Here is a 23,314-nt window from a genome sequence, read left to right as displayed (position 1 = left end):
GGGAAGTCTGCACTTGCTGACTGTTATTCATGGGAGGTTTTTTTACGGAGCCGGGTCTGTTTCTGAGTGTCAGGTGAAACTGACATTTATCAATGGCTAATGATTTAAATAGAATCTTCCCAAGCCTAATTACCCCGTACGAATCCAAAGACTTCAGAGACAAAGCAAAATTTAGTCCTTAACATTAAATTGTTGTGCTTGTATTCCCAATGAAAGAATACAAATAACAATAGAAACATGGCAACAGCCTTCCTCCATATCAAAACTCAATTGCAGAGTTACTTACTAGCTGGTGATCTCTTGAAACGTGCAGTTTTTGAATATCCCGAGCCTTCTGGTTAAGATCTTCCATCTGCATCTTCATTTTTTTATGTTCCCATTCCAACTGAAATATCCCTTTAGAGAAGTCTTTACTTTCCACCATGCTAGCAATTTTCTTTTCTCCTTGAGCCTGAAAAATAGAGCTTAATTTAAACACATGTTATGAATTACGGAATATTTTTCTTCCAATTTATAATTTCAGTCATTTTAATATGTCACATTGCAATCCTTTAAGAAGGCTAGTGGTCAGACAGACCACATGTCAAAAAAGGACACAATATTAGGGTATGTTTACACTGCAGTCTTCTTTCGAGAGAGGAATGCAAATGCAGCCGAGCGAAATTGCAAATGAAGCGCAGATTTGAATTTCCCATGCTTCATTTGCATAATGGCGTCCGGGTGCTTTTTTGAAATACCCTATTTTGAAAAAAAAACCCATTGTCTAGATAGGGTTATTTTGAGAAAATACCCTTCTTTTGGAACAACCTTACTCCTTAAAAAATTAGGTTTAAGAGTTAATTCAAAAGAAGGTTTTTTTCTCTAAATAACCCCGTCTAAACAGTGTTTTTTTTTCAAAATAGGAAATTTCAAAAAAGCGCTCGGATGCCATTATGCAAATGAAGCATGAGATTTGTAAATTTGCGCTTCATTTGCAATTTTGCTCAGCTGCATTTGCATTCTTCTCTCAAAAGAGGAATGCAGTGTAGACATATCCTTAAGAACCATCAGGAAAGGAACAGATAATATGATAGAAAATATAATGCCACTATATAAATCCATGGTATGGCCATACCTTGAATACTATGTGCAGTTCTGGTTGTTCTGTCTCAAAAACATACTGGAATTGGAAAGGGTAACAACAATATCTAAAGGTATGGAATAGCTTCATATGCAGAGAGATTAAAAAGTCTGGAGGCTTTTCAGCTTGGAAAAGAGATGAACAAGAAGACTTATGACCAAGATCTATAAAATCATGACAGGTGTGTAGGAAGAGAAAGGAAGTGATATTTACTCCTTCTTATAATAGCAGAACCAGGGTCACCAAATGAAATGAATAAGCAAACAAACAAAAGGAAATACTTCATACAACATATAGTCAACCTGTGGAACTCATTGCCAGGGGATGTTGTAGAGGCCAAAACTCATAACTGGGTTAAAAGTATTAGATAAGTTCCTGGTGGATAGGTTCATCAATGGCTTTTAGCAAGATGGCCAGAGATGCAATCCCATGCTCTGAGTGCCTAAATACCATGAAAAACCTGGGCTGAAGCCCTTATATAAAGTGGGAGAACACACAGGTATTGACTGAAGTTTAAAACCTTTAAAAACCCAGGCCTAAGCATTTCTCTACAATATATGAACTTATCCCAGTGTCAGATAGGTTGCAGTTACCACTGAAGACTATATCCAGTAGCAATAAAAAGCACATTTTTATGCACTGCAGATGCCAAGAAAATAACTTTTATATATATAAAAGAGGAATCACGTAATTTTTGAAAGTTTCACTGTAACCCAACATTCAGTTACCTGTCATGACTGTACAATTAGGGAATGTAGAAGTGATGTACAGTATAGGATATTAATTATCTATATGCAGCATATATATAATGAGCATAGTGCTTAAAGATGCTGCTTTTCCATTGATTGGTGTTCAATGTAACCTTTACATTAGAGATTTTACAGAACTCAAGGACCTTTCAAAATAAAGGTTACAACTGAGCCCACTGGTGTATGTCACTTCATTAAAAGAGACTAAATCACGTATTACAGAGATATCAAACTAGATAAAAGCTGTAGTGGCCAAAGGGAAATCTATTCATTTAAAGCCCTTCATTTCCCCCAGAAAATGTAAATTACCCGGATTGTGCAATTCAGTTCTTCAATCACACTCTTGTGAATGAGAATAGCATCAGTGTAATCTGGTATTAGCCCAGGAACACTCTCCAATTCCACCTGTCCTTGTTTCAGCAGAAGCTGGATAGTCAAATCCAATTGAAACCTCATCTTCTCCTCTCGTAGGCTAAAATTGCAGAGAACCAATAGCAGTTTTTAGTGATTAATAAAATGCTTGTGTTTTAAATCTTCTCTTTGATCAGAGGGCAAAAGAAAGATTAGGAAGTCATCTGTAAACTAGAATCACTCCAATGTTCATAATTCTGTGTTTGCCAATGACCAAATGTATGTTTCAGCAAAGGTTTGCTGCCTCACACTCTGTTTCGTCCTTTTTGCTCTTACAATAAGTGTTTTGCACGTGACATCCTACTTCTTTCCATGCAGACTGTGTTTTGTCTTCACTGCCAAGTCAAGCAGAAATTACACGGAAGAAAGCCCATAGTGATCAAACAAAACCTTCAGCAATAATTCTAAAGGATTCCCCCAAACCCTTCTCCCTCCTAGTCAAGTACATGTCTTTCTGTATCAATTATCTTCTTAGACTTTGTTCCCAAATAATACTCCCATCTCAAAAGTGGTGAGAACCAGATGGAATACAGGTTGAACCTCTCTGGTCCAGGATTCTCTAGTATGGCAACATGTGTGGTTTGGCAGGGCCACAGATGATGCTGGACCTGAGAGCTGCAGCAGCTGGGAGAGGGAGCCAGCTGGAAGTACAGCGGCAGAGGGGCTGGCAGCCGGGAGCCCAGCCAGTGCTGGCACTGAAGCCTAGTGGCCAGGGTTGGTGGCTGTGAGGGGAGCCTGGCTGGGAGACCCCAGAAGCTGGCAGCAGAAGAGTCAGAACTGACCTCGCCTAGTCTGGCTAACTCCCTCGTTCGGGACCCGTCAGGTCCTGAGGGTGCCAGACCAGGGAGGTCCAATCTGTAGCAGCTGACAGCCTGGGAAGAATACAGCATTACATGTCTGAACCTTGAACTGAAGTGAAGGCTCTTTCAGAATTAGACTCTCAGAGGAGTTTTGGAGAGAAGCGTGATGCAGTGCAGCGCTCTCACTTCTCTCCAGACTTTCTATCCTGGGTCTGCAGAGGGCTAACATGTAGGTGAATGTGAAAGAAAGAAAGAAGACTAAGCAAAATTACATATTGAGCTCGTTTAGAACTTTTTCAATGTCCATCTTGATCTTTTCATCATCATCCATCCTTTTCTGGAGAAAGGCCTGCATCTCTGCCAGCGTCAGGGCTTTCCGCTTCACCTAAACAAACACACACACACACATCACCACTGCTGAGCACACTGACCTCTGCAAATGTGGAGGAAACCCTTTCATGGGAGACAAATTTTGCTCATTTTCCACAAGAACAGATTTTTAAGAACTGGATAGGGGAGCAGGCTTCCTTCCTGACTCCCTATAAAGTCCAGGTATAGCCCTTACCTGATCTTTGAAAGTTTACCCCTTACTAACGCATGTGTTGTTCCTATGGAAGGAAAGTCTCGTTTCCTTCTCACTTCAGCAAAATGAAAGAGACCTGAGCTACATCTTGGGATATTTAAGGTTGACATTTTGGTGACCTTACCCTCAATTAATAGGGTAACAGGCTGTTTCCCCGCCTCCTGCACCGCCATAGTGGCATGAACAGACTCCACCAGCCAGTAGAATAGAGGGAGTTTATTGCTTCTCCAGGATACAGCACAGCACAGATGTAATCTTGTTACAGGGCAGGCCTAGGATGCCTCAGCCCCCCTTGAGATGGGAGAGACTGGGCCCCTAAATCCCAGCCTGTTGCTTAGGCTGCTTCCTCCATGAAACCAGACAGAAACTAAAACTCTCTTCCAGCCCTGTCCCCCAGCCAGGTGTTGGTCTCCGCCTTCCTCCCGTTGTCTCCCTCCCTGGGAGGCTGAGCCTGGGTGTCTAGGTTAATACACATTTGGGAGAGTCAGTGAGAATCTCCCATCACAGCGCAGGGGGACCCTGGGTCACAGAGCATACAGCCCCCCACTACGCCACACAGGGCTTTCAATCAACATGTTAGGATTTGCTCTTGATTTGCTCTAGGAACCATTCATCGGTGTAAATAAACGAAGCAGGTTTACATGCAAGCTGACAGGTGTATAATGATATAAAAAACCTTGATGATTTCCTTTTGTTTTGGTGGTGACGGGGAAAGGAGAATGAGAAGGGATCTTTTGTGACTGTCCCTGTTACTTTCTTTGGAGGATAGCAGGATGTTGCTTCCTTAGAAGCAACGCACACTGCTCTGTGTCTGCTGGAAGAGGGAGCTCTGCTAAAGAGTGATGACTACTCAGCTCAGCCACATCCTGGAAGTGAACTAGGGACTCACAGATCACCTGTGCTGGGCTGCCCTTTGCCTAGTCCTCGGAACTTGATGCTCTGGGTTAAAATCCCAAAACATCAAAGGGTATGTTCCAAACAGTAAAACAACAGCAAAGAAAATCTGACGGTAATCACACGACATACCAGCTGTTCACTTTCCACTTTGGTTCGTCTAGCCAAACAGAAACGTTGCCAGACAGTCGGGTCTAGTCCCTCAGGCATGTTTTCAGGGCTATCCATTTCATCTATGGCTTTCATTAAATGGGCAAGTGCTTCTTTGTAAGCTCTGGCTGAGCCTGGCCGGTCTCCATAAGGGTTTGCAGTGTCAAGTTGCATCTTGATCTTCTGGGCTCTGGTGTCCCCAGCCACGGCATACATAGTAAAACAAATGTTTTATCTTTCTTCTAACATAGAACAAGGTCTCCTAGCACTAAAAACACTTCACACCACTATCTTAATTTCCGGCAGTGTGCAATGGAAAATACTATTTAAAAACATAAAAAGGCATGTTTTAGGTGGTTGTTTATTAATCATAGAATCATAGGACTGGAAGGGACCTCGAGAGGTCATCGAGTCCAGCCCCCCGCCCTCAAGGCAGGACCAAGCTCCGTCTACACCATCCCTGACAGATGTCTATCTAACCTGTTCTTAAATATCTCCAGAGAGGGAGATTCCCCCACCTCCCTTGGCAATTTATTCCAATATTTGACCACCCTGACAGTTAGGAATTTTTTCCTAATGTCCAATCTAAACCTCCCCTGCTGCACTTTAAGCCCATTACTCCTTGTCCTGTCCTCAGAAACCAAGAGGAACAAATTTTCTCCATCCTCCTTGTGACACCTTTTTTAGATATTTGAAAACCGCTATCATGTCCCCCCTTAATGATTCTGATCATAATCTAAATAGTGATATGTGGAGAGAAGATCGCTTGAAAAGGTCTGTCATTACTATCAGCAGGATAGTTGATCATCAGCAATGATTAATAGCCATTGTCATTACAGAGGTGCATAAACGGATCAGTAATCAATGGCCTACTGCAAACTAAGAGACTTCACAGAGCTTAGAAAATATAATCTCCCATCACGTCATAAAATATCATGTAGAAAATGGTTTGAGTGAAAGGGGAATTTTACCTTGGTCGGCGTTTGTAAAGTTTGAAAAGATGATCAACGTGATGTGCAGGGACATCCGAAAATTCCTTTCTAAAGCCACGTTCCAGAATCTAGCAAGAAAAAACCCCCACAAGAAAACATCAGCATGCACATGTGCTAGAAATATAGACTAAGGATGAAGCATGCGAAAAGGCAGTAGGGCAGGGCGGGGCAATAATTTTTAACCAGGGCCACATCAGAAATTTTTGAAGTGGTCCTGGGCCGTCCCAGAAAGGTCAGGGCCAAGACACTTCCATGCTTCCTCCACCCCCACAGATTGTGATTGGTCTAGGGTTGGGGGAGTGTGTAAAGCCTTTGTCCCCCCCCTCTAGGTACCCTTTCCCCTGGTGGTGGGAGGAGACTTCACATGCCCATCCCCGTCCTCATGCCCTGATTGGCCTGGAGGCGGGGGGAGCGTGTGAAATCTCCTCCCACCCTGCCCCCGTCCTGCAAGGAGTATGCAGTGCTTAGAAGTGCTGCACCCCTTGCTAGGCTAGCAGGTTAAACGCAGGCAGTGGTCTTGGCACTTTGCGAGACATGGTCCTTGTCCAAGAAACTTACTAAGGCCTGATCCTGTGCCAGGCAAGTATTCCCACTGACTTCAGTGTTGCATTAATCTGTATGGAAGACTCGTGCGTAAGAGCGCTCCTCAACTAAATACTGTGTATTCCTAAGGAGGTTTAGTAATGACCCCTTTTCCCTCTGCAATTGCATCCTGCTTGAGCACAGGACTAGAACTTACTTTGTCTTCTGCTGCCAGGTTGTCATAGGTCTCTCTGTAAGCATCAACCTGGGCTCGCACAACCTGCACTGCCTCTGCAGTACTGAGCTGTAACAAAACCAGGTGGGTGTCAATAACAGAGCAACTGGGATGCCAGTCACAGATATCACACCCGCTGACAAGTTATCTTTTCTCAGACTCAGATGCAACAATTGGATTAAATTCACCTCTGGTGTAACATGCTCCTAAGCCAGGGATGGGCGATACATTTTGATGGGGAGGGCACTCCAAGAATTTGGTAAGTGGTCAAGGGCTGCACTTTTCTCTGGAGGAATGTGCAGAGTCTGAGATGGAGGTTGGATGCAGAAGGGAGTTTGAGGGGGGGAAGGGGGTGCAGGAGAGGGTGTGGAGTCTGAGAGGGAGTTTGGGTGAAGGACCAGGGTTGTGACCTGGGGCAGGAGATGGGAGAGGGTTCTGACCTGGACAGGGAGTGCCGAAGGAGGTACAGAGGGTTTGGGTTATGACTTGAGGTAAGGGATTGGGGGCAACAGAGGGTGCAGGGTTGGGGAAGGGGTGTGGGTGCAGGAGAGGAGTCTGGCATGGGGAAGTGGTACAGCAGGGGGGCCAGTGCCTGGAAGGGATTACTGACCTGGGGGAAGAAGGGTGCAGAGGGCTTGGGTGGTGACATGGGGCAGGAGGGGGTGTTGACCTGTAGCAGAGAGTTAGGGTGCAAGAGGAAGTGGAGTGCCAGTTCTGACTAGAAGACGCTTATATAGGTGGCTCCCAGTCAGCAGCCCACCAAGACCCTCAGGTAGGCTCCCTGCCTTTCGCAGCCCCAGACCGTTCAAAGTTGTTGGCTGCTGCGACCATGTGCCTTTGAGCATTGTTTGCCCCTTGCGGGGAGTGCAGAGGGGGAGAGAATTTGCACACAGCACAATCCTCACACCTCCCATTGGCTGTATTTTGCCCACCCCTGCCCCAAGCAGACACCACAAACAGGATTCAATACAAATTGGATTCCTGCAAAGCTTTCTATGGTGCGATTCAGGATGCAACGTAATGTATTGATAGTAGTTCCTGGCTGCCTGAGAGTCTGCCCTGCTCCCTGAAAGGCACGACAGGTTAGATCAGCTAGTGCAAGAGATCCCTAGCTTTGCAGGTCTGTTGAACTGGTCCAATGACAGATTAATAGGTGAGCATCCAGGACAAAGCAGTCAGAATTTTGATAGTACAGGCGGAACCTCTCTAGTTCGGCACTCCCTGGTCCAGCATGATTTTACTTAGCCGGATGTCCACTTATCACGGGTCTGGCCAAGTTTTGTGCTGTCCTGTAGTTTGTTTACAGATGCCAGTCCTGGCTCTCAGTGTCCTATGCTGTTACTTAGCTCTAAATTACTACTACGTCTTCTCAGAGCCCAGCAAGTAGTGGAAGTGCTGGTTGCTAAATATAAGTATGTTTTTATCTAATTTCCTTGTGCCAATAAGGTAGAATTGTGGAACAACACTAACACTTTGTTATGAAGAGAACTGATGAGCCTTGGCTAGGTACAGGGATATACAGGGTATATCAGTACAGTCATACATTATTAAGCAGCATTGCAAACATTGTTCCATTTATTCACCTCAGCAAAATAAAAGGAGACTCACTTGCTACAATATTGACAACCTGAAGTTTGGCAAATTCTCAGGTTCAGTACCCACCAGGTTCTGATAGCGCCGGATTAGAGAGATTCATCCTGTAGAACCGTGGTGTCCAACCAGTTCTGAAGCAATAGCGTCTATAATGGCTACTGTTATAGCAATCTAGCCGCACTCAACTGGCCAAATAGCCACATGTGGCTAGTGTCTAGCGTGTAGGACACCATGGCTGTAGAATATTTGTAGTCCTTTGTATACTTATGTCTAAGTGCAGACATATTTGTATTGAACTCCAGTCACTATGTTGGCTTATATATGGTGAGTCGGTGGGCAAACCCCGATAACTTCAGCTTCAGGAAATTAATTCAAATGTCTTCGAATGTAGCACTTCTTTAAGAAAGATGGCAACATTAGATATCCTTTTGTGCAGGTTCTTGTAGCAACCTGCATAAAAGGATATAATGGTAGCATTAACAGTGCTATCAGACAAGTTACAGACTCCCACTGACACACCAAAATACAATCGTTGACAAATAGAAGCATATTCTCTGCATAGTATGGAAATTTGCACAAGTAATTCCAGACACGCTAAGAGAAGTATGTACCCAAGAAGATGTGCTTTTATTACAGGAGTCTTCTGCCACCATTTAATAAATAGCTCAACAGATGTACAAATCATGGGGGAAATTATTGGTGGCAGCTTGAAGAACATTTATATTTGTAAAGAGCAGGTTCCATACGAAAATTGTTGGAACCCTATAGTCTAAGTACTGGCTTCACCTTTTCTTTCCGCTTCTTTTCAAGGAAGTGATTCAGTCCAGCTTCTCTTGTGCTCAGCTCTTCGTCCAACAGCAAAGAGTAAAGGAGGTTGTTTATTTTGAGTTCCTCCTGGGAACAATTGTGAGGAGAAAGATCAGCAATCTTGCAGCTTGGGCACAGAGATACTAACTCCAAGATCTCTACTTTACCTGGTATATGACCATCTCTGACTCAACTTTCCGCTCAAAGAGCTTGGTCACAACGTCGTCAAAAGTTTGTGTTGTTTCCTGAATGGAGGTTTGAAGTTTCTTCAGTTCAGTTTCTAGTGTCTGGAGCCGGAAGGGGAAAGAGAAGTATTAAAAGTTACAAGACTGTGCATGCTTTTAAAAGTGTGAGTGGGTGGAGAGGTGCACGCATAGTGAGCACTTTGGGTAGGAACCATCTTTGTGTTCTATGTTTGTTCCGTACCACAGTGGTCTATGACTGGTGCCCTTTGGGTCTACTGAAATTGAATGAATGAAGTGATTACACATCTAGAAAACAAACCATAAAATGTTGACAATGGCTCTTGTATTTACATCATTAGACCATTCTCCTTCAGAAGCCATGAATGCTAGCTTGACTATCTTTTGCTAACGTGGAAAACCAAGATTAAAAAAAAAAATCTCCACAAATTTTAATCGTGTTGGTCTGACAATATTGGAACTGATTTGTGAGGTGCTGAGTTCCTATAACTCCTGTTGGAGTTAATGGGAAATAAGAATCATATCCAAACCAAGTCTTTTAAATCAAAGCTTTAAAGTGTGTGGCTATAAGGTTTTTATTTATTTATTTATTTATTTATTTATTAGAAAGAGATTACAAAAATAGCTTTGACCATTGACTTCCACTGAAACTAAGGAGCCTAATAAATATCAGAGGGGGAGCCGTGTTAGTCTGAATCTGCAAAAACAACGAGAAGTCCTGTGGCACCTTATAGACTAACAGGAACCTAAATAATTTTTAAGAATGGGGCTCAGGAACCTAAAACACTTAGACACTTGAAAATATTACCTAAATATTAGTTTTTTATTCCAATTAGAACTAGTAAGCTGAGAAAGAATTATCTAGGTTCTATTTTTTTCCCCTTCTTCCCTTCCTTCCTTCCACTCCTTAACTTTTGTCTCTTGTTCCTTGAATATTTTTTTTTCTTCTTCATTCCAAAGGGCATTGGGTTAAGAAACAAAAGGAGGTGGGGGAATCTCCCAAAGATAACAAAACAAATTCAGCTACATTTTGGGGAGTCATTACGTTAGTGATGCTACTACATGCAGAAAGAGCCCAGATGTGTTTAAACCAGGCATGATCGGTATTGGAGTGTGCTGCACTTCATAAGATCAGGTCCTGTATTTCCACCATCACATAAAAGTTATTCTTCAATAAAAAGTATCAGAGACAATGTTGTAGGACAGGAGCAAAAGAAAGGATCTTTCAGCCAAAAGGGGCCAACAAGTGACACATTGGGAATGAGGGTGTTGCAAAGCTGAATGTTCTGCTGCCCAAATTCCTCTTTGAACGATAAAAATTGTTAGACCATGTGCATCGGATATTCATATTTCCTGCAACTCAGTTAATGGATTTCCAAACATCCTTCTGGAAATATTTGTCCATTTGTGATGGAAAGGAATGACACGATTTCATCAGACGTGGAATGTGCTAGTTATTATAGGTAAACGTCATCTTTTCTTCTCTAAATTGAGACTTCTACAATGCCATGAGTAAATGTTAATTTTTAACACACTTATGGGCCTTTTTTATTTTATTAAAATAAATCTTTTCTCCATCCCCCCTCAAGAAACCAAGAGGTCATGTCATAAATCCTGAGAAAGATCAGAAACTGTGTTTAAGAATACTGAACAAAATCATTCCTTTTCTCGTTTCATTTTACCTTTCTGTATTTTTCCCTTTCTTCATTTAGCTCCTTAACTTTTTTCTCGTATTCTTTGAATATTTTCTTTTCTTCTTCATTCCACAGAGCATCAGGTTTAGAAACAAAAGGAGGTGGGGGAATCTCCTGAAGATAACAAAACAGCCATACAACACATGAGCAACATCGATTTCCATTAAAGAGCACCAAGGAAAATAACCTACAAACACCAGTAAGCAACCTCCAAAACAGTATGGTGAGCTTCATCTTAAGCCAAGTCTATACTAGACCCAGAAGGTCAGCTTAAGAGACACAACTCCAGCTACATAAATAGGGTAGCTGGAATCAACATATCTTAAGCTAAGTTTGGCGCTGTCTTCACAGTGGGAGGTCAACAGGAGCAAATGCTCCCATTGGTTTCAATTGCTCCTTGTGAATCGAGGAGTACCAGCAATGACTGGGGGCACCCTCAGCATTCAATTTAGCGGGTCTTTACTAGACCCGCTAAATTGAATGCCAGAAGATTGATCTCCAAAGGGGCTAGCAGAGACGTGGCCTTCGTAGAAGCTGAAAGAACTACACAAGTCATGGGTCCAAAGAATGTATATCTCTGCCTCTGATCTGGCCTTATTTTATGTTCCTTGACTTCCTCGAGTAACACTAGTGTTGAACCTGCAGCATTTACATGGGATGGAGCATTAACTACACTGATTAGCAGCACCAATGGCTGTGGTGTGTGTAACATGGCCATTTTCACTTGCATTCTCTCCCAAAAAATCATTGGATACCACACAATTCCAGTGAGGTTTTACAGCAAGTTCAGTTCTACTATTATTGCTAAAAGATCAGTTTTTCCATTATGAATCCCTTAATTAGCTCCTAGGCCAAGGTGAACTTTCATTTCCTGAAAACACAACAGCTTTAGACAGAGCACTTGGATCTATTTTACCTTTTTACCCTGGAGCACCATTTTACTTTGATAGCAGATGTTTTCTCCCTCTACTATTGCAGCAGGCTTCCTTTGCTGAAGAATGTAGAGGGAAGCAGCCCCTTCTAAGAACAAGGCTAAAACCCCTTTATGAATTGGCCATTAAAGAAGTAATATAAAGTCAGGTCTCTATACTTGCTATTCTGTAGCACCTCTGAAGCAAATGACGCCATAACAATAAATTACTATGGTCACTGCTAAATTTGGGTCTTTTAGAATCATCTGATTTGAAAGGAACTATAGTAGATTGATCTTCCTATCTATTTTCCTTTACAGTGGAAGAATTGATTCAGTGTCCCTAAATTATCTCTGTTAACGAGGTGCAGTCTGACCTGGAATAGCTCCAGTTAGAAGAGTTCCACAACCTCTTTTTGCTTGTTCTATTGCTTAACTCTGGTAGAAATATTTGCACTGCCCGCGAAAATTCAGATTTATACAAAAATATCAAAGGTTTCCTCTTTCAACACAATTCTTCTGACAAAACATTTTCCCAGGACTGGTGCTTAAGGCAAATTTTCACCATTTCTGTCTCTTTTAAACTCTTGGAATGCCCATTAGAGTTCAGAAATGGTGAATTATATTTAGTTCTAATCACTGCAACTGTTACTTTAATCATATGAGAGAAACAAAAACTCACGATCTTCAAGATGTCATCCTTTTTGACTTCTAGGACCCCGCCCATCATGTCATCAAGGGCACGCAGCCTTGCAGTGTTCTGGAAAAGATAACCAATGAAAAGAAAATGCTGCAGAACAGGGTACTTGGGATATTCAGGCAGGGGTGCTGGAATCTTTCACCTTTACGGTGCCAGTGAGAATGGTCACCACTGAATGGAATGCTGTTTGGTGACCAACGTGAAATAAATTAGCAATCTCAGTGTGATTCGTGGAGGACAGATGCCCATATATCAAGTAACTATCACTACAATAGGCAGCCAAGTTTCCTTCAGACTGGAAGTTCTTCGAGTGCTTGTTCATTTCCATCCCATGTTAGGTGTGCACTGTTGCTGGAGATTTTTTTCCTGAGCAGTATCCAATGGATCCTGGCAAAAGTGGGTCTCTGATTCTTGGCTCAGTGGACAATGGCCTGTGCAGGTTCAGTGATCTTTTAGGAATCCATGGGGTTTCCTCCCTGTACTAGGCCTTCCCTCCAGATGCTCATACATCTGTCTGAAAGACGGGCTCCTCTGTCACACTGACCGGCACCCAACCCATCTACATAGAAAGGTTAGAAAGGACCACACCATTCTGTAAATCTACACAGCTATTTGAGGCAGGATGCAAGGTCTATTCATTTCAGCCTGGGAATTTCGTCCTGACTCACTTCCTGCATTTGCACGTGCTATGAGGAGGTGAGTATCCCATCATCAATAAGAGCTCTGGCTTTATTCGGGGGTGTTTTTGGCCCAAGACCTGATCCAGAACATTTGCAGGGCAGCAACCTGGTCATTGGTACATACCTTCTTCACCCACTGTGCCATCACCCAGCAGGCCAGAGATGGTGCCAGGTTTGATAGAGCAGTGTTTCAAACCATAAGTCCATGAACTCTGAATCCACCTCCTTGGGTACCACTTAGGAGTTTCCCAATGTGGAATGGATACAAGCAAGCACTCAAAGAAGAAAAAAACGGCTACTGACCTTTCCATAACTATTGTTCTTTGAGATGTGTTGCTCGTGTCTACAACCTACCCTCCTGCCCGTTCGTCAGAGTTAGCTGGTAAGAAGGAACTGAGAAGGTGCAGGGCTCGCTGGATCCCTTATACTAGCACCTGTGTGCACATCACTAGAGCTGGCCTGAGGGATACCACTCTGGCAACTGTGCATGCAGCGTGCACACACCTAACGTAGAGTCGACAAGAGCAACACATCTCGAAGAACAGTTATGGAAAGATTAGTAGGTGGCCAGTGCATTCACAGGCATGACTAACTTACTTACTCTTATAAGGTGGGCAAGCTGTTGGCAGGTTAGCATGAGAGAAGGGTCCATTGTCACTGCCTATGCTATATCTATTCTATGGCCAGATCTTTCTGAAAGGCTACTGCAGATACCTACTTTTTAAAGCCAGAAGGGACCACTGTGATCACAGTTAACTTCTTCAAAACACAGGCCAAAAAGCCTCACCCAAAATTGCTGCATCAAGACCATAACCTTTGATTGAGCTACAGCATATCTTTTAGAAAGCTATCCGGCCTTAAAATCTGTCAAGCTAACACTCCCCACCAATGCTATTTAAAAAAAATAAAAACCACCCCTAACTTAAACCCTTCTTTTCTCCATAAGATCTCTATTTAGTTCTGACTATAAAGGATGGAAATGGACAGTAATACATTTAATTGTAATGATAATCATTCCCAAGTGCTGAGTGGAATGTACCAATACAAAAAAAAATTCTTAAACAAAATTGCAGCTAATAGAATATTTAGCAAGGAAAATACTACTTCAACAAAAGTACCATAGCAGCAAGACGTCTTTCCATTTCCAGCTTAGCCATCATCTCCGCTTTTGCTCTTTGCTCTGGGGTGAGGTATTTTTCAACTTTAATCTGTGAAGACAAAAAGACTGAGCTCACATTTTCCTCTGGGTAGGTTCTTTCATAGACCTGACAATTAATGTTTAGAAAAAATATAATAATATGGGCTAGTGTGCTTATTTTTCATATCACTGGTCTACAGTAAAATTCTTCAAAATGTTCATTCTCTTGTGACTACATGTAACCGCCACCAGGCGGATTTGAACCTGGGACCTGTGGAGCTGAGTATAGGAGCCTCTACCCTCTGAGCTAAAAGCCAGCTGACTCCCAGCCCATGCTGTAAAGAGGTCTCTTGATCTTAACTGTTGCTGTGGTCTCGGTACCACTTGCGTTGCTCAGTAACCGCACTAGGGCTACGTCTAGACTGGCATGATTTTCCGCAAATGCTTTTAACGGAAAAGTTTTTCCGTTAAAAGCATTTGCGGAAAAGAGCGTCCAGATTGGCACGGACACTTTTCCTCAAAAACACTTTTTGCGGAAAAGCGTCCGTGCCAATCTAGACGTGGTTTTACGCAAGAAAGCCCCGATCGCCATTTTTGCCATCGGGGCTTTTTTGTGCAAAACAATACCGCGTTGTCTACACTGGCCCTCTTGTGCAAAAGCATTTGCGCAAGAGGGCTTTTGCCTAAATGGGAGCAGCATAGTATTTCCACAAGAACACTGACAATCTTACATGAGATCGTCAGTGTTCTTGGGGAAATTCAAGCGGCCAGTGTAGACAGCTGGCAAGTTTTTCTGCAAAAGCACTTGCTTTTGCGGAAAAACTTGCCAGTCTAGACGCAGCCTAGGTGTTTGGGTTACATACACAGTACAGCTTTCTCTGAGCATAGTCCAAAAGCCATGCTCTAAATTAATAAAAACATAAACTCTTCTAATTTTTTCTTCTTGTAGGTTGTGTTTTGTGCATTATGCATCTGGGTTTTCTGGTATCAAAATGGAGGGGACTGGAACATCTCCCTCATACAACTAGCCTATCTAAAAATCACACAACCCTATTCCCTTCCTTGTATCCAATGTTCTATTTTTTTCCATCCATGTATGGAATACATTTTGTTATGCGCACTAAGGTATGTGCAGATGTGCACCATCAATAAAAAAACACAATTTCAGCTGTTGCCATCTGTGGGTGTGTGGCTAATTAACTGGATGACATTTGAATCTCTCCTGGATGGCTGCCCAAGCGCACAGTTTACAGAGAACACGGCTTGTATCCCTTGATTGCCTCCTTTATCTGCTGCAGAATCAAGCTCCCTCACCTCCACGGTTTTGTACAATTCTGCCCTCAGCTACAGTGCAACATTTGTGACAAACCTTGAAAGGCTTCGTTTCTATTCTAGATCTAGAACTCTTGGACTCTGAGTAATTTCTACATTTAGCAAAAATACCACCACTAGTATGTACATTGCACAAAACAAGCCAATGGCATGATGTGTGTTTCCAGGATTGACATGATGATGTAGACCAAGGCTACTTAACTTTGGAAGCCCCAGGGGCCACAATGATGCACATGCCGAGGGCCACAACTTATGTCTTGTTGCATATACATGCAAATATATGCAAATAGCTTCTTTCATACTGACAGGCATGAATACAAAGATTAAGGCAAGACTACACAACACGCAGGCCCCATTTAAGTCAGTTCTGATTATATTAATAAAATATAATATTTACCCGATTTCCACCCATATGGCAGCACTTTTAATGAGCAATGACAGTCTGGGAATTAAAATGCATATCAACAGAAGACCATTATATTGACTACTTTTTAGTTTTGGCTCCCACCCGCACGCTGCGTGTTGAGTAGCCCTGATGTAGAGGAACACATGAACCTGAAATGAAAGAGGATCCTACAACCAAATTCATTTTGGGAGAGAAGAAAAAGAAAAAAGGTAGATTGGATAAATAGAGAAGCATGTGCCAGGAATTCTGTGATGATTTCTAACTTGCTAGTTGAATTTAGAAGTACTATGCTAGCCATGCTTTGACACTAAGGTAATAGGTGCTAAAAACTGCCACTTTGGGATCACTCTAGAGCAGGGGTCTCCAAACTACGGCCCGGGGGCCGGATGCAGCCCGCGAGGCCCTCTCATCCGGCCCGTGGAGACCTTTTTGGATTCAAAGACAGAAGAAGTGAGATTGTTTCAAAACCCATTTGAAGCAGATGTGGCCAGTTGCCCAGATGAACTGCAGCTGGAAGTCATTGAGTTGCAAGCAAATGACCTCCTTAGGGACAAGTTCAAAATAGGACTGGTGGGTTTTTACCAGTTTTTGCCCAAGGAAGACTTTCCTAATGTCAAAACTTTTGCATCAAGGTACCTTTCAATCTTTGGAACAACATACCTGTGTGAACAAACATTTTCAAGAATGAAATATGTGAAGAACAATTTGAGAACAAACTTGTCCGATGATAATCTCAGGTCACTGTTGATGTTAGGGACAACAAATCTAAAGCCAGAAATGTCTGCTATTTTGGCATCCAGGAAACAATTTCACCATTCACACTAATACAGGTGTTCATGTGTAGTGTATGAATGTGTTATTAAATAATAACTGAATAAAATAATATTAAATAAATAATTAAAAACAACATCCATGTTTTGATTGTTTTTTATTTGGACCTCAAGTGTGTAGTCGGCCCCCGAACTGCTGTTTGATAGTTAATGCGGCCCTCGGGCTGAAAAGTTTGGAGACCCCTGCTCTAGAGAAAGCAGGTGATTGCCTATGAAGACATCACATTGAAAAAACAAATGTATGAAACAAGACAAGGGATTTTCACTCTTATGTCCTATCACAATCCTTCATCGGTTAGCACAGGAGTGGGCAATAATTTTTAATGGGGGGCCACGCCAAGATTTTGGCAAGTGGTCAAGGGCCGCATTTTTACCGAGGGGGTGTGGGGTCTGGGACAGAGGTTGGTACAGAAGGGAGCTTGGGGGAGGAAACTGAGATGTAGGAGGGGGTGTGGAGTCTGAGAGGGTTTGTCTACACTAGCTCGTTAATTCGAGCTAGGTAGGCAAATGAGGCAACCGGAGTTGCAAATAAAGCCCGGGATTTAAATATCCTGGGCTTTATTTGCATGTTCCCGTCCGGTCACCATTTTGAAATTTCACTAGCCCGAACTCACTGCCGCGCAGCTACACGCGGCAGTGAAACGTTAATTTGAACTAAGTCCTTAGTTCGAGTTAACTGTTACTCCGGTCGCCTCATTTGCCTACCTAGCTCGAATTAACGAGCTAATGTAGACATACCCAGAGGGAGTTTGGGTGAAGGAGAGGATTCTGGCCTGAGGGAAGTGTTCTAGTAGTGGGTTCAGGATCTGGGTGGGAGCTGTGTCGTAGGTAAAAGGTGTGTAGAGGGTTTGGGTGGTGACCCGAGGCAGGGGAATGGGGTGCAAGGCCAAGGAGGGTGTATGAGTGCCGGAGAGGAGTCTAGCCTTGGAAAGGGTTATAGGTAAGGGTGCAGAGTCTGGGAGGGATTCTGGCCTTGGAGAGGGTTATAGGAGAGGGTGCAGGGTCTGGGAGGGAGTTGTGACCTGGGGGAAAGGAGTAAAGAGGTTTGGGTGGTGTCCTGAGGCAGGAAGTTTGGGGGGGAGAGGCGTTGGGTGCCAGAGGCAGGCTCTGGCTGGGAGGTGCTTACTTAGGTAGCTCCCAGCCCTCAGCCCTCAGCCCTCCAGGAACCTGAAGGCTGCAGTTGCAAGCTACTCCACCAGCTTTTCTCCCAGTAACATTTCTATCACTTTTCAAGGGATGTTAGTCTAGCATCTTTAAAAGCACTGCTTTTAACTTCTGCGATTTTCGCAAATTTCTTTTCACTTCTACAGACAAAATTATCTAGAATCAATCCTTCCTTCCCAAACCTGGAAAGCCCACGGTAATGCAGAGTTCCCAAAATAATAAATGTGTACCTGGAAATGTCACTTTTATGGCTACTTTCTTTATCCTGACATAATGGATTGAAATGATGGAGAACCGGAGAACTAAGTTTGCCCCAGTGGATAAAAGAGAACGATTTATTATTCAGATACCTCTGAATCCTGGACAGTGAGAGCTCGCTCTGGTATTTCATCATCTGTCAGAGCTGGCTCCCAGACCGCCTCCTGGAGCTCGAGCTGTTCCACGATTTCTTGGATCCTCAGGTTCCTTTCCTTTACACGCGCAATCTCCTGCTCCTTCTGTCTAGCGACGGTGCCAAACTCCTTATTAAATGCAGTTTTCACCTTGTAAATGATGTCCTGAAATACCAGACAAGCAAAAGGCAACAGTGGCAGGGTCATGTCCTTTTTGACTGGCTACCACTCACCAACTAGTCAAAAGACAGGAAACCAAGTGTGTCACCCCTGTCATAATAACCCTAAATGCAAAAGTCTGGCTTTAGGAAGCCTGTGAATGCTAAAGGATATGGGGAAATTGGCAAGCAGAGCTAAAACTTAGTTCTTCTGATTTCTTAGAACCATTCCATTGATTTTCTGAGACCTCCTTTTCATTGGGCAAGGCCGTGAATAAACACCCTGTCAAAAATAGATAAAAACATTAGGCAGACATTGGTTTCTAACTGGTGAATATATGATTGGAGATTATGATAGGGCATAAGCACAAGGCAGCAGCGTTTAAGTTGTGTGGACAATCTTAATTTTATTTCCTGCTTTTGAGTACTATTATCTGCCAATTTCAAATTGCTTCCGAATGGAACAGCATTATATAGTACATGTTTATGCACATAAAGGGTACGTCTAAACTACATGGCTCCGTTGACGGAGCCATGTAGATTTGTTGTTTTGGCAAAGGCAAATGAAGCCGCGATTTAAATGATCACGGCTTCATTTAAATTTACATGGCTGCCGCGCTGAGCCGATAAACAGCTGATCAGCTGTTTGTCTGCTCAGCACGCTAGTCTTGACGCTCCCCTGCCGACATCAAAGCCCTTTGTCGGCAGCCCCGGTAAACCTCATCCCACGAGGAATAACGGGGCTGCCGACAAAGGGCTGTGATGTCGGCAGGGGAGCGTCTAGACTAGCGCGCGGAGCGGACATACAGCTGATCAGCTGTTTGTCGGCTCAGCGTGGCAGCCATGTAAATTAAATTGAAGCCGCGATCATTTAAATCGCGGCTTCATTTGACTTTGCCTATCTGTCTAATCTACATGCCTCTGACGACAGAGGCATGTAGTCTAGACACAGCCAAAGTAGCAGTGAAATGAGTGTTCCAAGTGTGTGAAACAAAGCAGAGTCCCATGAATGATTTTTAGAAGTCTGTATTCTAAGTAGATAAATTCTTTATTCAGTTTCTGTAATTTATTTCAACGAAGGGAACTGGATTATCCAGAAGAAAAATATTCATCTTTCTTCTTATTTCCTATTGCACTAGAATGAAACATAAATCAGTGGCTGAATTAGGCTACTAAATACATGTTTCAAGATGACTAGCCACATATAATTTGTGTGTAATGATAAATATTTTTGTTAATGATTATCTAACCTACTTCTGGCATAATCAGTAATAAAGCCATGTGGCAGATGAGAAGCAATGAAGCAGCAAGGTGACCCACCATGTGCAGCTGTTAGTGCGTCCCTGTGCCTTTGATCAGAGAATTTCAGCAGCAGTGTGTGTCTGGGTCGGGTCTGCGCTACCCCCACCTCACACTGCTGTCAGTGCTTATCTAGTGAGCATAATCCCACCCACCCTTGATTCATTCTCCACTTCTGAGTCTGGAAGCTGAACTCCAAAGTAGAGGGGAACACTTACAGGGACACCCATGTTGGAGAACATCAGTTACTGAACAAGGTGAGAAACCACCTCCCCTTCTTTGAGGAGCGTCCCTGTGGGTGCTCAATGTCCCACATTGGATGGAAGGGGCTTCAGAATTGCCTGTGTAAGTGTAGCAGTGTCAGGTCTCACCTCACTCGATCGTCCCATTTTGGCTAAGTGTGGATTCCTGCACTGCCTTCAATCTTCAGCCTTTCAGCTACTCAGTCCTCCGGCCAAGTCACACAGTCCTGTGTAAAAGCTCAAAGCCTTTTTGGGGTATAAGCCTAATAGGGGGCCATTCTAGTGCCCCCTGTAGAGTGTCTCTTTTCTCTTACTTTGGTTCCTCATTCAGGAGCAAGTGGTGCTCCCAGAACCTCTCCTCCTGGAGACAGTTTCTTGCCCCTCTCTCACGGCTTTTCTTCAGTTCATCAATTCTCAACAGCTCTCTGCTGGAAGCTGTCTCTGGATCTTTCACCTCTGACTTCCCTTCCATGTCTGGGCTGCAACTGAGTTCCCTTCCATGTCTGGACTGCAACTACAGTTCTTTTTGTAGGCCTTCCTGGCCCTTGATTAGCTGGTTTCTTCCCAGCCCTTCTAGCCAGCCTGGAGGATTTCTCTATGGCCCTTTGTAGCCATAAGGGTTTCGTCCATCCCATCATAATAAGCAATGATAACACTGTAAGAGCTAGGAATGCATCTGATCTTGAACTTCGGTTGATTGCGTAGTGTTTTGTAAAAGTGTGTGCAGAAGCCCAAGTGGCTGTTCTAAATATGTCTACGATTGGTACATTGTTTAGAAAGGTTACTAAAGTTGAAGAGGATCTGGCACAGTGAGTTCTGATCTTCAATAGGGACTACAGATTCTTTTGTTGATAACATTGTCAGAAATACCTGAGCTCTATTTAAACAGACTCTATGTAGAGAAAGTGGATCCTTTAGAATGATCTGTAGTGGAAATCAAAGCCTCAGAGATTTTCTAAAATGCTTAGCTCTGTCAAGGTAGAATACTAGTATGTACCTGATGTCTAGAGTATGTAGTACTGAGTCCTGCATGTTCCTGTGAGTTTGGAGAAGAATGAGGGAAGATGGATTGGTTTATTTACATAGGAGGAGGAAGACCATATCCTTGAAAAAGGTGATGTAAGATGGGTGTGCCATGAAGGCCCCTAACTCACCCTCGGTGTGCTGATGTGGTAGACACCAAGAACACCACCTTCACGACTAAACACATCAGAAAACATGTTGCTAGGGATTTGAATGAGCGTCCAGTGAGACAGCATAACACTAAATTCAAATCCCACCGTGGAATTAAAAACAAGTGAGACAGGGAAATCATATGACACATTTCACATATCACCAGAGGGTAGCAGCTTGTTTATTTCTCTGCTCCAGTGAAGTGTTAATCTAGATATTTCAGCCCCCACTGTCATCTCCCTAGGAAAATATAGGGAATTGAGGTAGAATCATCTTATGAAATTAAAGCATGTTTACTGTATTTCCCCCTTCATCTGCAGTCCATCTGTTTTTCCCATCCTTCCCTTAATCTAGGTCCCTCCCTCCCTCCCTCATCATGAGTTAGTATGCACACTTCAGGGTAAAAGTTCTTGATACCCATAAGGAAATGTACCTTAGCTGCGAAATGTACCTTGATTGAGCTAATGGAGAGTCCAGATGTCATTAGTCCCAAAATGTAGTCCAATACCAAAGGTATGGGTGCGGAATGGCAATAATTTGCTTGTTTTGGCATTATATGTGGAACATCTTCCATTTGTGAAGGTAAGTATTACATGTAGTTGTCCTTCTACTGTTTAGTAATATGTCTATAACCTCTTCCAAACAGGCTAATTCATCGTGCTGGAACTATACTCTCTGGGGCAAGTCTCTCCAGATTTGAGTAGTGAACTTGGCCCGGCATACTATAAGTATGACCTGCATTCTTTGTTCTTATACATGTATATACATTTACATTTAGCTGTATTAAAATGTACATTGTTTGCACACAGTTTAGGAAGAGATCCAGATCAATCAGTATCTGTGTTCTGTCCACTTCATTATTTACCGCTCCCCCAGGATTTGTGTCATTTGCAAATTTTATCAGTGATTTTATGTTTTCTTCCAGGTCATCGATTAAAATGTGAGATAGGATAGGGTCAAGAACTGATCACTGTGGAGCCTCATCAGAAACTCTGTTAATTCCCCCTTCAGTTACATTTTGAGACATATCAGCTAGCCAATGTTTAATCAATGTAAGTTGTGCCATGCTAATTTTATATTGTTAAAGTTTCAAGTTAAAAACATTATAGAAATCTAAGTATATTACTTGAACACGATTGCCTTAATCAACCAAAGCTGTAATTTTATTAAAAAAAAAAGCAACTTTGGCAGGCTCTATCATCTGTAAACTCATGTTGATTTGCATTAATTACATTACCCTTGTTTAGTTTTTTGTTAACTGAATCCCATTTCAACCACTCCATTATCTTCCTAGGATTGATGTCACATTGAGAGGCCTATAACAGGTCACCCTGTTTATCCTTTTTAAAATCTCACACATTAGCTTCCTTCCAGTCTTCTTGAACTTCCCTGATGCTCCAAGACTGATTGAAAAGCATCTTTAATGGTCCAACATGCTTCTCAACCAGCTATTTAAAAACTCGTAGATGCAAATTTTCTGAACCTGTTAATCTTAAAATGCCAACTATAGTAGCTTCCTCCAGAGATACTAATGGAATGGCGTATTATCACCACATGATGAGACAATATAATCTGTTATTTCCCAAATGTAAAACAGAAATATTTAATTAACACTTCTGTATTTTTGCATTATTATTGATAATTCTATCAAGTTAGGGAACAGTATCATTAGTGGGAAATCTTTTTATCTCTCTAGATATTAAAGAAAGTTTTTCCTGTAGGGGCGAAAGTGACGTTATCATGTCATTCTATATTGCCCTGCTCCCCAGCCTCAACAGAGTCCCAGAATGGGAAGAGGCAACCATGGCTCATGGTTCCCCTTCCCCACTGAAGGAGGGCCAGGGGGCAGCAGAAGTGGCTCCTTGCTGCGCTGGGGGCCCCAATGCTCCGGGACCCAGCAGGGGTGCTATGTGCCCAGAGCTCCAGCCCAGAACCTTTCTACTCCCCTGCGGGGGAGCGTGGTGAGGAGAAAACCCTGAGGCTCTGCGCCAGAAGCAACTTGTGGAGAAGCGTGCTTACTGCTGAAGGGAGAGCTGTGGCTGTGGCGGAGGGGCGAGAGGCTGGGGATGGGTTGGTGAGCGTAGCAGGGGAGATTGGCAAGCATAGCAAGCAGGGGGCATTGCCCCCTAGTTTGTAA

At 43.0% G+C, this 23,314-nt stretch overlaps 1 protein-coding gene across 3 annotated transcripts in view; it reads right to left on the bottom strand.

Annotated features, from left to right (window-relative positions):
- CFAP43 (cilia and flagella associated protein 43) overlaps positions 1-23,314 on the bottom strand; it is an 89,983-nt gene that overhangs the window by 5,699 nt on the left and 60,970 nt on the right. For all 3 annotated transcript variants that reach the window (XM_075935526.1, XM_075935527.1, XM_075935528.1), the window contains 12 exons: positions 18,264-18,470; positions 14,162-14,251; positions 12,346-12,423; positions 10,742-10,867; positions 9,024-9,143; positions 8,836-8,943; positions 6,439-6,525; positions 5,679-5,767; positions 4,690-4,897; positions 3,353-3,465; positions 2,179-2,341; positions 287-451 (listed from right to left, as the gene is read on the bottom strand). In XM_075935526.1, coding sequence (XP_075791641.1) covers positions 287-451; positions 2,179-2,341; positions 3,353-3,465; positions 4,690-4,897; positions 5,679-5,767; positions 6,439-6,525; positions 8,836-8,943; positions 9,024-9,143; positions 10,742-10,867; positions 12,346-12,423; positions 14,162-14,251; positions 18,264-18,470 — 1,554 coding nt within the window. The remainder of the gene's footprint in view (positions 1-286; positions 452-2,178; positions 2,342-3,352; positions 3,466-4,689; positions 4,898-5,678; positions 5,768-6,438; positions 6,526-8,835; positions 8,944-9,023; positions 9,144-10,741; positions 10,868-12,345; positions 12,424-14,161; positions 14,252-18,263; positions 18,471-23,314) is intronic.

The sequence above is a fragment of the Pelodiscus sinensis genome, chromosome 8, assembly GCF_049634645.1.
Source record: "Pelodiscus sinensis isolate JC-2024 chromosome 8, ASM4963464v1, whole genome shotgun sequence".
In the NCBI taxonomy this organism is placed as follows: Eukaryota; Metazoa; Chordata; order Testudines; family Trionychidae; genus Pelodiscus; species Pelodiscus sinensis.
The sequence above is the reverse complement of the archived record's forward strand: the minus strand, read 5'-3'. Positions and strand labels throughout refer to the sequence as shown.